This window comes from Pseudonaja textilis, chromosome 1, assembly GCF_049901715.1.
Source record: "Pseudonaja textilis isolate UNSWEBS1 chromosome 1, rPseTex1.2, whole genome shotgun sequence".
In the NCBI taxonomy this organism is placed as follows: domain Eukaryota; kingdom Metazoa; phylum Chordata; class Lepidosauria; order Squamata; family Elapidae; genus Pseudonaja; species Pseudonaja textilis.
Genome location: NC_141990.1, coordinates 117822609 through 117837162, shown reverse-complemented (window position 1 = coordinate 117837162; position 14554 = coordinate 117822609). Strand labels below are relative to the sequence as shown.

General features: G+C 37.1%; 1 protein-coding gene across 3 annotated transcripts in view; it reads left to right on the top strand.

Annotated features, from left to right (window-relative positions):
- ADGRB3 (adhesion G protein-coupled receptor B3) overlaps positions 1-14048 on the top strand; it is a 517279-nt gene extending 503231 nt beyond the window's left edge. For all 3 annotated transcript variants that reach the window (XM_087915807.1, XM_087915799.1, XM_026695170.2), the window contains 3 exons: positions 1687-1722; positions 10852-10956; positions 13160-14048. In XM_087915807.1, the coding sequence (XP_087771933.1) occupies positions 1687-1722; positions 10852-10956; positions 13160-13351 (333 nt within the window). In that variant the 3' untranslated portion in view covers positions 13352-14048. The remainder of the gene's footprint in view (positions 1-1686; positions 1723-10851; positions 10957-13159) is intronic.
- The last annotated feature ends 506 nt before the right edge of the window (positions 14049-14554 follow it).

Sequence of the window (14554 nt, the reverse complement as noted above, 5' to 3'; positions counted from 1 at the left end):
AAAATCACACCACTTTGATTTTGTTGGGCATAATCTGAAGTAGAGGTGAGAACTGACAGGTTTTCAAGATTCTATTATAATAGTCTAACTCACAGGTGTCAAACTCACAGCATCATGTTGCCATCACTTGGAGCTGGGGTGGGCGTGGCCTGCGTGTGACACATCCGGCCCATGGGCCACCAATTTGACGCCCCTGGTCTAAGTGCAATAACGTGCCTTCCAAGACTCCTAGTGCATCAATCTCTTTTTCTGACATGGTCTACCTTAAAAGGCTAACAAAAGGGCAATACAAAACAAATGTGTGGGAAAAGCCCACCCAATTTGGTTTTCCAAATAAAAGCCACATGATCCCATCATCCCTGGAGATAGTGATTGAAAATAATAGGAGTTGTAGAAATAATTTGTCCAGAATGTTGTCGCAAATGACATTTGAGTACTAATTTCAGTTCTTCTTTTCCTTCCCTATCTTTTGGAGAATAGTCTTGACTCAGAGTGTACAGCTTTGCAAAGAAAAAGTAAATGTGCATATCTTTAGTTTGAGGCAGAATTGAATGAATGTATGTCATGTTGTATTGGGTTTCCATCTGAAATGCATTTACAAACCTTTTTCCCTAAGTCACAGTGCCCCCCAAAATGTCATTCCCGATAGGCACATCTCACTTATGCCGTCTATCTCAATATATTGCCACTTGAATGAAGTGAGCACTGAATGTGTATTTTTACTCTGCAGAGCTTACACAGATGGCAATGAAATTTCATTGGCCTATTCTGGCCATATAAATGTTTTTTTCTTTAGTTATTAAGCAAGCCTGCTGGCAAAATGCAATATGGAATTGGACCTATTTTGTGCTCGATTGTCCAAAATGCAAAATTCAGCAGATCACATCCTCCTATTTTTGATTCTTATCAAGGCAACAATTATGGCCGCACGACACTGTAGGTTTAAAGGGCCAAATTCAATTAGCTGTTGGCCACCCTATTTCTTTTCTCTAGCCAATCTTTCACATCTTCTTTTGATGTAAGCTAAACCACCAAAATGAAAAGTAGAAGGTCGAAAGTAATTTCTTGCATTCTCCTGATGAAGTTTGAAAGGAAGGAAAAGAGTTTTGGTATTATGAAACAACCTGGTCTGTTCTCATGTTTTCTATTTCTTTTAAAATCAGCTGTAAGCAAGTTTCAATATTTGAAAAACTCAGATTTATGAAGATCTTAATGGGACAATAAAGGCTAAATGATGGTTAAGAAAAAAAAATCTGTCAAGTATATCTAAGCTATATTCCTTTGCACAAGTTCAAATGGTAACATTAAGGAAATAAGGGGTTTTTTTTGGGGGAGGGGGCAATTAGAGTTTTATGAAGTAATATGTTGAAGTAATATTAAAGTAATTCCACCAGATACTGGATTAGATCAAGTTTTAATCATATTTAGGGGTGACCCACTTGTAGGACTTGCAAATCATTATTCCCTTGCCAAGCAGTGGATCTGTTTTAAATATGATAAAAAAAACTATATCCAGTTTAAATATTCCATCAAAGTGTTCTGTTCGATTAGAATAGCATAGAAGTTCCATTAAGTAAGTCAATAAATAAGTATTATCCAAAACAAATGCAACATTGTTACTGTATTGATGCTCGGTTAAATTAATGTGTGATTTTGTTTGTTTTGTTTTCTACCAACATTTAACAGAGGAGAAAATCACGTTATTCTGACCTCGACTTTGAAGTAAGTGTCCCTATGCTACTTATACTACTTTGACTGTATGCATTTGATTCAAAGCATGATTAATGTGATATATTTGTTTAAATATATTTTAATTCAGCATTTACAAACAATAATCAATGCTTTTTATTATAAGGGAAAACATTCTGTTTGTGTGGGTTTTTAAAAAATCTGTACAGCCTTTCTTTTCTTTTCAGGCAGTGTATTTTTTTAGATGATGACCTTTAAAAATAAACTTCTGTTTGTTTTCTTTTATTTTGATATTATCACAACTCTACTTCCTTAGCCCATTTCATATCATTTTATTCCTACACAGATTGCCTCTTTGTATATATTAATTTGGGATTCCCACCCTTACTGGTGAAATTCTTTGGGGAAGGGGTTGGACCATGGACTTTTAAATTGTTCCACCTATTTAAACATATGAATATGGATATATTCCTTCCCTCCTGAGTAATTAGAAGTCAGGCTAATTTAAAAGCAATCACATTAAAGGGTAAAGATCAAGTATTATCATATAAGTCTATATTTTTCACAAACTGATGCCCTTCCTATTGACCTGTGATAGGTACCATATTCCAGAAAGTTGCTATGTATAAGAGCAGCACTTGCTGAAAGATTAGTGTGTGGCATGTACATGGAGTACTGCTATCTTCAAATATATTTGGGGAGAATTCTCTGAAATTGCTCAGATGAAATTATTCACGGAATGGAGAGGATTGGACCTAAAGTTTTATTAATTAATCAAGTGTCCTCTATTAAACACCGACAGTTGTAGGCAGATTAAATATTCATAACTAAGTTATGGTGTTCTGTATAGTCACTCTTTTAGTATTTTTAAGTTTTGGGAATTTTTGATCTCTCAGGTCAATTTTAATTACGTAGTGCTATATGTTTCTAAATGCATATGTTTGGTTTTGCTGAGTTTAGGCAGAATTGAAATTTAACTGAACAAATACTTCAGACCTAAACACACTTTCACATTGTGAAAGTTTGATGTACCTGATCAGCAAAATGTAAAGAAGTTGTTAGCACCTAACAACTTCATTCTGTCACTTAAAAATAATTGCCATTGGTTTCTTTAGATGATAGTCTTAAGATTTAGGACTGGAAGCATGTGTATTTATTCAGAACAGAGTATTCTTCTTCGGTTGATCTAAATATATAGAATGTGTGGAATCTTTTTTTGTGCCTGACACTTCCTGTTCATGCTAACCGGAACAATCTGGTATAATTAATGTGAAACTGAAAGCTTGCATATTCAACGTACTCTTAGGACCACTTTATCATCATTTATACTCATTAAGACCAGAAGAATAATTCATATTAATATGAATAAACAGACAGTAGTACATAATAGAAGATAATACTGCACACAAATATTCCTGCAATTGAGAAAATAATCTAGTTGATCATTATCATTTATCTTGTAATGAACTGTATTTAAAAAAAACACCTTTACTAAAAAGATATAGTATTTTAATAATTGCATTGTTAAAGACGTGCATGAGAAGTAAATTTAGAGAAGACATTTTATTTGGAGATTTTAAAAAATGCACTGTAAATCTATCGAACATTTTAACTAGCTTGTATCACCTTTCTGTGTGAACATCTTCTGGCATACAAAACCATGGTTCAGATGTGAAATGTTTGATTAGTTAATTAATTTATTATTTTTATAAGTAAAGTAAAAGCAGCAAATGGACATAATATTCCTTCCTCCTCCAGTTTTCTCATAACAACCCTGTGGGGTGAGGTAGGCTGAGAGAGAGAGAGACAGGCCCAAAGTCATCCAGCTATTTTTCATACTTAAGGCAGAACTAGAACTCACAGTCTCATGGTTTCTAGCTTGGTCCCTTAATCACTAGACCAAAATATTTAGTGTTCCAGGCAATCTGTCTTCCTATAGTATTCTGCTCAGAACAATTCTTGAGGCAGAAATAAACAGAGGAATCTTCTCTCTAGTTTGTTGTTGTTTAGTTGTTCAGTCGTGTAATTCTGTGTGACCCCATGACCACAGCATGCTCGCTTCCTCCCTATCCACCACTGTCTCCCACAGTTTTCCCAAACTCATGTTCTCTGTGTTGATGATGCCATCCCATCCTCTGTTGTCCCTCTTCTCCTTTTGTCTTCCCTCTTTCCCAACATCATGGTCTTTTCCAATGGGTCCTCTCTTCTCATTTGGTGGCCAAAGCATTTGAACCTCAGCTTCAGTATCTGCCCTTCCAAAGAACAATCAGGTTTGATTTCCTTTAGGAATGACTCACTTGATCTCCTTGCAGCCCAAAGGACTCTCGAGAGTTTTTTTTCCAACACCATAACTTGAAAGCATCAATTCTTTGGTGCTCAGCCTGCCTTATGACCCAGTTCTTAGAGCCATACTACAGCTGGGGAAACAATTAGAGTCACCTTATTGATGAGCATATAAATTTAATAAATGCATAGAAATAAATAAATTATTCCATTCTTCCAAAGGTTCTTTAGGAAATAAGAGATGTGAGGATTGCCTCCTGGCCTTTACCACAGAAGAAAGTGAAATATTTTGAGACCGCGTTTAAAAGACTAGCCATCCCAAGGGAGTTTCCATAACATAATTGGGGAACGCTAGATCAGTGAAAACCATTCTGGGGATGCAAGTGAAGAAGGAAAACAGGGGAGAAGGAAATCAGGGGAATAAAAGTGTTATTGTACCTGCTGGTCTCATGTTCTGATTTCTAGTACTGATTTATTTTTATACAATGGTAATCAGTCACATCCAACAGCTGTCTCCTTCTTCCCATTCATACTTCAATACCCATGCATGCATTCTTCTTTTTTTAAAAAAAGGGGGGGATTTTATATGAAAAATTTTAAAATTACAAACCTATTTTTACATATATTTTGCCTGTGCCCAAAGAAAAACAAAGTAGAAGGCACCCACTTGACAGTCTTCACAAAAGGGTATACTAAATAGAAAAACAATGAGACATGAAGTACCAAATCAAGTCCCAAAAAGCAATTATAACTTTTTTTCCTTGAGTGTATCATGAGAAATTATACAATCAAGTAAACCTTGTGAGTCAGACAGTGCCATTTAAAAGGTCAAATATTCTGTGTGGTTCTCTTTCCTAGCATTTCTCTCTATGGCAACTGATTTGAAGACATTCTTCTAAAAGAACAGATTTCACCACTGCTCCTGAGAACATGTAAAAACATTCTGTTCACCTTTATCTTTCACCCATATTCTACTTCTCAGCCAAAAGTGTGGATATTTTACAGTTTCTGTTGCTGTAGAATTTGCTTTTTAAATATAGAGCATATGTATATCACATGTATTTCACACACAGTATCTGTCAGAATCCCACATCTATCATGTGCTCAGCATGGAGGCAGATATCTCTGTCAAGTAGAAGAGCCAATTAGCCAAATAACCAAGTTTGTCAAACAAGAAACTCCCTGTATATTATTATGTAATTTGAAAAAGAGAGAGGAAGAGAGAGATGTCTTCTCTATCTCAGCATGTACCCTTTGGAATACCATTCGCTCTGAAATACCTCTGGTCATGCTTAGAATACCCTTAAAATGTGGCCTTTTCCAAAGGCCTTGGGTTAAAGTAGGTTATACGTATAGTATACCAGTGATGACTAACCTTTTTGGTACTGAGTGCCCAAAGCTCACACACACGCATTCCCAAAATTCAATGTGTGTGCATCATCTGTGCATGCGCCCTGCCCCCACATGCACCCCTCCCTCCTCCCCTGCATGCACGGCAGAGACCCAAAGATTAGCTGGCCAGTGGGAGGCACACGCACATGCATGGCGGAGCTGAGTTGGGTTGACAGCTAGCATGCTCACAGAGAGGGCTTTGCTGTGCCACCTGTGCCACACATGCCATAGGTTCGCCATCACGGCAATATACAGTATGCATATGTAGGCATGCAGATGTATGTGTTCATCTTATACTGAACTCTGGGAGGCTCCCAATCAACCATTTCTTTTACTAAATTTATATGTAGTCCATTTCACAATTCAAGGTGACTGTAGGCAGCTTACAATGTAATAAAGCATGGAGATATTTAAAAAATTATAAATATAAAAACAGGTTAAGTCAACGAAGATAACATCAATAAAAACTGCCAAACATAAATCAATTAAAACCCTTAATGTTAAAAACCTGACGCTGAAGTTAAATTTCCAAATCCTTGTTAAACCCCCTCATCAGCCTCACCCTGTCCCAGCATATGTGGGGGGAAGCCACATCTTTAGAGGCCTGCTGGAACTTCAGGAGACAAAATGATACATAGGACAGGGTTTGCCATGGAAAGGCACAGTCCCTAGTTCCCATCAGGTGACAATATTTAGGGAAAGGGACTAGGAGTGTTCCCACCTTATCTGATCTGATAGTATTGTATATTTTGGATTTGTAGATTGAATTCACGTATTGTGCTAAACAATGTAACATGCTTAATTTGGCTTAGCATTATGGGAAATCCACCCTCATGATTTACAAGCGATACACCGTACCGTGCAAAAGTGTCAGGCTGTTGTGCAAAAAATGCTGTAAATTAAGAAAACTTTCAGAAATAGAAGGGTTAATAGTTTATTTTTATCCATTAACAATTACATGGGAAAGTAAATGAAAAGAAGAGAAATCCAAATCAAATCAATATTTGGTGTGACCACCCTTTGCCTGCAAAACAGCATCCATTCTTACCTTTGCACAAAGTCAGGGGGATTTTGTAGGATTAGAGTCAGGTGTGTGATCAATCAATTATACCAGGCAGGTGCTAAAGATCATCAATTTCATATGTAAGTTGAAACACAGTTATTAACTGAAACAGAAACAGCTGTGTAGGAGGCTGGATAAACAGGCAAATTCTGCTGTTAAGGTGAAGTTGTGGAAGACAGTTTCGTGTCACAGGTTGTACACCATGGCAAAACTGAGCACAGGAATAAGGCAAAAGGTAGTTATACTACCTCAGCAAGATCTCTCCTAGTCAAAGATTTCAAAGCTGAGTTGCGTTTCAAGATGTGGTATTCAAGTTCATTTGAAGAAGTGCAAAGAAATGGGCAACACTGTGGACTGTAGATGCAGTAGTCAGCTAAGGAAACTTAATGCAGCAGATGAAAGACACATCATGCTTACTTCCCACATTGGAAGCTGTCCAGCAGTGCCATCAGCACAGAACTGGCAGGAACCAGTGGGACCCAGGTACACCCTTCTACTGTCTGGAGAAGTCTGGCCAGAAGTAATCTTTGTGGAAGAATTGCAGCCAAAACAACATACCTTTGACATGGAAACAGGGCTAAGCAACTCAACTGTGCACAAAAACATAGGAATTGATGTGCAGAAAAATGGCAGCAGGTGCTCTGGACTGATGAGTCAAAATTTGAAATATTTGGCTACAGCAGGAGGTAATTTGGTCACCGAAGGGCTGGAGAGTGGTACAATAATGAGTGTCTGCAGGCAACAGCGAAGCATGATGGAGGTTAACGTCCTTGCAAGTTTGGGACTGCATTTCTACAAATGGAGATTTGGTCAAGTTCAATAGTGTCCTCAGTGCTGAGAAATACAGGAAGATACTTATCCATCATACCATACAATCAGGAAAGCATGTGATTAGCCCTAAATTTATTCTGCAGTAGGCCCATGGCCCCAACAATACAGCCAATATCATTAAGTGGTATCTTCAGCATAAAGAAGAACAAGGAGTTGTTGACGCGCAAGTTCAATAGAGCCCTGATTTCAACATCATTGAGTCTGTTTGGGATTACATGAAGAGACAGAAGGATCTGAGGCAGCCTACACCCACAGAAAATCTGTGGTTAGTTCTCCAAGATGTTTGGAACAGCCTTGAAGGAACCTTGACACATTCATTCAAAACTGTGTGCAAGTGTACCTAGAAGACTTGCTGGTGTTTTGAAGGCAAATGCTGATCACCCCAAATATTGATTTGATTTGGATTTATCTTCTGTTCACTAATTTTCCATTTTGTTAATTGATATAAATAAATAAAATAAATAAATAAACTATTAATATTTCTATTTCTAAAAGTATTCTTAATTTATTTTAATTTATTTATTTTATTTATTTGTCAAAGATGTACAAGATAGCAGGTATAAGTATGAACATAAACATGAACAAAGGAAGTAAATACAGATAAATGGGGAGAGTAAGGCAGGGACAGTAGGCACACTGGTGCACTTATGCACGTCCCCTTTACAGACCTCTTAGGAATGGGGTGAGGTCCACAGTAGACTGTTTGAGGTTGAAGCTGTGAGGGGTTGCGGGTTTATAACAGTGGAGTTGCTTTATAGCATTTATAGCCTTTTTTGCACAACTGCCTAACACTTTTGCACAATACTTATATACTAGAGGTAGGTAACTTGAGAACAAAGCAGGACCTGAGGCATTTCTTGAAATTTCAGAACTGTCACTAACTACAATTGGTAACAAATGAGGACTCCGCTTCTCACCATTTTGGTGTGGAAATACTCAGAAATAGTGGTGTAATCTTAAAATTTATTTAATGTAATTAAAAATCCCCAAATCTCTTTAAAATCTGAAAACACAAGCTACTCATTTATTTTAATCCATGGTTTAATCATAGTTTATTTTATGTGAATGTAGGCCTAATCCATTTGATTTCTGCCAAATATATCCCTCAATTACGAACTCACTTAGTTTCCTTCAAAATCAATAATCAAAAATTATGAAATGCAATTGATTAAATAGCTAATCAATTGTTTTTCAGTAAAATTAGGTGTAGTCTTAAAATTGTCTTAGAGGTACAGTACTAAAAACTGAATATTCATTAGTAAATTGGTTCCCAGTCACAAATTTGTAAGCTTATCAAGCCAAATAACCCTTTTCAGACCTCTGTGCTAAAGGTAGCCAGGCATGTAGAAATCTTAAGGATGGGAGCTTCTTGTATACTGTTCTATTTTGATTCAGAACTCTTTCCCTAGTGGGTCTTCTTTAAATAGACCAAAAACTTATAAGGATCACTACATAAGCAAGAGATTGTCTACATGATGCCTTCAGGCACCATTGCACACATGATGTCCTCAGTGATGTCCATTGTATCCCAAACTAAGCAAAATTTAATTCTAAAAAAAAGTGACTATTGTCATATGGAATCTTGTGTGACTTTAAGCTTGAAGCCACCTTACATGTCACAATTCTAATCCTCTTTATAGCGGCTGTAAGTGACATTTCTATTCTAAGAAGCATGTATAAGATGGCAAAATGTGTCACGCATTTTACTATCCATGTTTACGCTCCTTTGCTAAGTTTCTTTTGAGGCTGTTTCTTACCATGTGGCTTATTTAGCAGACAATCATTTTGAAAATGTAATTGTGTTTTTTTTTAAAAAAAAAACTTGCACATATATCTGCAGGCATATCTGTAGTATGTTCCTGAGGAGTTTTTAAATGGTTATTTTTGCAAAATCTCATTTGGGTGAGATGTCCATAAATTTAGGTTGGCTTTCTCCAATGCAGATTCTGCTCTTCAAGAAGCATCTCACAATCCTAGTGAGGTTAATTGGTTCGTAAACACTTCCTGTGTCATCATGCCCATATCATGAAATAATGCACTTCCTTCGGCATGAAAAATTAAGACCATAATGCTGAGATGCGTTGTTCTGATAAGCCTCCTCCTCCACTATTTGAATCAGAAGCATTGCTCATAATGTAATTGTGATCTTACTAAAAACGCAGATGCATACCCATATCCTACATACATATGTACATATGTTATAGGTGTGCATCCCACTACTTGAGTGATGAGAATTTTTGAGGGGGTGTGCCAGTGGTTATTGTAACAGAGGTCACTGAAGAATAATCCCATTGCTGTTCTGCCTGTCCCTACAGAGTAAGCCCCAAAATGAAGATTTTCTGCTACCCCTCTCTTTCCAAGAAGAACCCCTTGTGCTGTAGGAGTGCCAGGAGAGACTCTCTTTTTGCCTTGCTTCCAGGGCCAGGAATAGGAGGATTCTATTCATAGGATGAGGTGTTTTCTTTGTGGTTTCCATGGTGATAGAATTGTGATAGCAGAAGGAGAATTCACTCCTTCCTGTTAGCTAAAAATCTCCCCCTTCAATATTCAGGTAGCCCTCGACTTAAGACCACAAGTGAACCCAAAATTTCCATTGCTAAGCGAGCCAGTTGTTAAGTGAGCTTTTCCCCATTTGATGGCCTTTCTTGACATTGTTGTTAAGTTAGTCAATGGTCGTGGAGTGGATCTGGCTTCTCCATTGACTTTGCTTGTCAAAAGGTCTCAAAAGGGAATTATGTGACCCTGTCCTAAATATGAGTAGGTTGCCAAGCACTTGAATTTTGATCAGATGATTATGTGGATGATGCAGTGGTCATAACTATGAAAAGTGATCAGAAGTCACTTTTGTTGGAGCCGTTGTAACTTTGAATGGTCACTAAATGAGCCGTTGTAGGTCAAGGACTACCTATAGTCCTTCACTTATCAACAGTCTCACAATAGTGGTGGTCTTTCCTACTCCGCAAAACTTCAGATGGATATTTTGCTGATCAGAAACATATATAACTATTGGATCTTCCAAGTTCTCAATATGAGCCACAGTGGTGCAGTGGTTAGAGTGCAGTACTGCAGGTTACTTCTGCTGAAAGCCAGCTGCCTGCAATTTGGCAGTTCAAATTAAGGTTAAGGTTGACTCAGCCTTCCATCCTTCTGAGATCAGTAAAATGAGGGCCCATATGCTGACTCTGTATGAGGAAAATATGCTGAGGGAATGAAAAACCTGTAAAACCACTTAGAGAGGGCTGTAAAAGCACTGTGAAGCAGTATATAAGTCTTAGTGCTATAGCTATTTCTTTCAAACTAATTTTCTTTCAAACTAGTTTTAACTGTCAAGCAACGATAATTCGTAGTGATACTTAACTTCTTGTGATGATGCACCTTCAGAAACACAAAATAAACCAGCATTGTTTTTCAGCAATTCCAGAAAGGGCAGTGGAGACACAGTCCTCTAATACAGATCAAATATATGACACGTGGCTTGTTTCATTTCCACGTCTTAGCCCAATTCAATTTGCTTTGTTATGTTGGAGGAAATAACGGATGTTTGAAAAAATATGCTCATTATTAATACTAAGCAATTACATTCCATTTTGCAGAAGGTCATGCATACGAGGAAGAGACACATGGAACTGTTTCAAGAATTGAATCAGAAATTTCAGACACTAGACAGATTTAGAGATGTACCAAAATCAGGAAGTTTGGTAAGTATGGAATATATAATTTTAACTTCCACTTAAGAAAGAATGCCCAATTTTTTAGAACTGTTGTGGGTGGGGACACACCATAAATTTAAGATAATATGTTCAAAAATTGTATATTACTTAATATAAGTTAAGAAAAATACCCAAGAAGTAGAATATTATTCATAAAGCTCAGCTGCTAGAGGTAAGGGTAGCTTTAGAAAACATTGTTAAAATCCATTGCTTATCAGATACTCATAAAAATATGAGATGTCCCAACTACCTATTTTCTACAATTCTTCTGATATTCATAGTTATTCTTTGATGACATCTTGCATTAATTATGACATCTAGCATTATGAACTATACATATTTGAAAACTGTTTGGAAATTTTAGGTAGCTTATAATTTAATTCTTAAATTGTTGCTTTAAGATATGTTTTTTTAAGTCTTAAATTCTCCATTCTCTTTCCCCCCCTTTCCTTTTTCTTCCCCACATAAAATTACTTGTTCATTAAAGATGGCTTCTTCTTTGTCCCAGTCTTCTTGTTTTGCAGTCATTTCTTGTTGTTTCTCATAGTTCCAAATCTCCATTTCTAAGAATTGAAAAATGAAGCCAAAAGAACACTTCCCTTCTTGTGCATCTTCTTTGTACTTTTTAATTTCCATTTTCAATTTATCCAGAAGTGGTGCCATTGTATAAATTTTTAAACAATCACCCGATTGATTTTAGTCATTCAAATATAATAACCAAGAATCCAAAGATCACCAAATAATCCAAATACACGCAAGCTGTTCCTTTTTTGCTCTTTTTTTTTCACTTTCTCTTCCTGGGGTTACTATTTAGTTGCAAAGTTTCACTTAAAATGTATCTTTTAGAAGGCTTGTTGAAGTTTTACTGTAGATTCTTTTTAATTCCAGGCAGTCTCCTCCCTCTTCCAGGTCCTGCCCTTATTCTTTTTCTCTCCCTTCCTGCTTATGAAAAAGAAAAATTTTAATGTCCAGAAATCTTTATTACCCCTTTGGCATTTTGTTTTATTTTCAGCTTAATTGCCTATCGATGTCAAAGTGGATTTTTCCGATTTCTTATTTAAGTCTCTTAGTTGTCAGTATAGGAAAGGAGAGAGAAGGAAAAAAAAAAAGGCAAACCTTTCCCTTTTCACTTTCCTTCACTGCTTCCGACTCTTCTTTGGGAGCGATGTTATTTTTTGTAAGTTTAAATTCCAGGGTACCTTAGTTGTTGCTTTTACAATTTAACCTGGTCAGCCAAAACTTTCACTTCTTATCTTCCTCCTGCACATTCTTTTCCAGTAGAGTTCTCCTTTGTGGTGGCCATTTCTGACCACTGCTGCAACCACCTTCGGGAAAGGGAGTAATGGCCAGCTGAGGAGGAGAGATGTGGCTCTCCTCAACCCTGCTGGTGGTCTCCCCCCTCTTCACCACCTCTACGGGTTGGCTTAGCTCCAAAACCAGCTGGCTCAGGGCACTCCAGCAGCGAGCCCAGACAGAAACCGTGCACGATCACGGATTTCTGTCTGTCGCTGAAGCCCTTCAAACCAGAAGTCTATATGTTGGGATTTTCTTAAAGGGAGAATTTCTGCAAAGTGATTAAAATATAGATATCATTTGCATCCTTTAAGCTTATGGTCCAAAGCCAGTTCTTCATATATAACCATCCCTAGAAGGAAAGCTATGCTACTTTTTCCTGTAGGGCCTTTCAAACCACTGTTAACTTTGACTTACAGCAAAGTAGGAAATCTGTAACTTCAAAATATTTAGTTGGAAGTGTTCAATCACTTCTTGTCCATTATGACTGCCTCCTAATCCAAGAAATGTCAATTGAACACACAGTTGCCAGGGATGGTTGGTGAACTCTTCATTTCCTCAGTTTTCAGTTCAGTGCTGGAAATTTGTTTGGCAGCTTTCTTGGCAAACCTTCCAGTGTATCAGTGACCTCCTTTTGGAAAGGGATGAGAGAATGGACACTGAATATGGGCCAGGTTGACTCCCTCCAACAATGGTATCTTTTCTTATGCCAAACAGAGATAAATTGGCTTATCTTCTGATGACTGGTTTCCCCGTGTGATTTCTTGAATCAACTAAAACAGAAGAGGAAATGTTATTTCTATGTTATTTTTAATTACGCGCTTTCTCTCTCTCTCCCTCTCTCTCTCTCTCTCTCTCTCCCCCTTTCTCTTTGTTGCCAATCTCCCAATTTTCACAGGAAAATCCAGCAGGAAGCAGCAAGAGTCCCTGGGACAGTTTCAAAGCCCCAAGCGATTACCAACATTATACCACCATCAACGTATTAGATTCAGAGGCAAAAGATGCTTTAGAACTAAGACCAGCAGAATGGGAAAAGTGTCTGAACTTGCCTTTAGACGTACAAGAAGGGGATTTTCAAACCGAGGTTTAATGACAGGTGAAATAAACTGAGGCACAAAGCTTACCCTAGAATCATTTTGTTTGCACTGACGCTCCAGAGACGTTGGGAAGCCTGACCCAGCCTGTTTGGACACCATGGCTAAGGCATATCAGCACCTTCTTGGGCCAGAAGTCAGTGGTTTTCTTGTCACACAATCGATTTCCACTAGCCAACCTAGTGGAGGCCCCAGGTGTACAATTCTTACCATCGTGTCTTGTAAGTACCCGTGGAATGGATTTGTAAGGTCAATCTTTATAGATAAACCTCAGACAACGGTTCATGTTGTAACAGCTTCATTTGGTTTAGTTTTCAAAAAACTTCACCATGAAGCACAATGTATATATTTATGCAGTTTTTAAAGTTTATAACAGTCTGTTTGGCCATTACTACACTTTTTACTTTATAATATTAAAAAAAAAGAAGAGGAGGAAGAGGGAAAAGAAGAAGAAGAAAAAGAAGAAGAAGCAGAGGAAGCAAAGTTTTGTTGTCATTAAATGAATGTCTGTTGAGCTACATTCTTCATTGCTTTAAATGCAATAAAGTAATAATCTCACTTTTATATGAATAATATATTTCACATCTTTATTATTGCAGTTTTCTCTGGGAAGCTCGGAATAGCTTTTCCTGCTGCAGCTGTGTATAAAATATTTAAAATGTTGTATGGTGTAAATAAACTTTTGTCTACATATCAGTATTTTCAGTGCATTTTATTTTGGATTTGTTGATCTGAAATTTGCATATTTATCATGTTTTTTTAACAACACTGAAGCTGAAAAATGTACTTAGAATGTTAATAGTGTACTGTTATTACTACTTTGGGACTAATGATTTCTCAAATGTAATAATAGGTTTGCCGAGCTGTTCTTTTTTTTTTTCCTCTTCTAATCTATGAAGGCAATGTAAATTGGACTTGTCAGAGCATTGCTACATTCATTCTATGTAAATCATAGTCCTTTTCCCTCTTGCCACAGAAAGAAAATTTCTAGACAAACACTGTGCAAGTTTCAGAACACAGAGACTGAAAAAAAAATGTTTTTTTTAATATACTGCCATCCTACTATAATGATATTTTATGATATTTTCTCTTTTTTTCTGTAGCCAACAAAGATGTATTATTTCCTTCAGGACTGAGGTACATAGCATGATGCTTCTGCTAGAAGAAGAATGACTATAGCAATCCACGTGTGATTGACC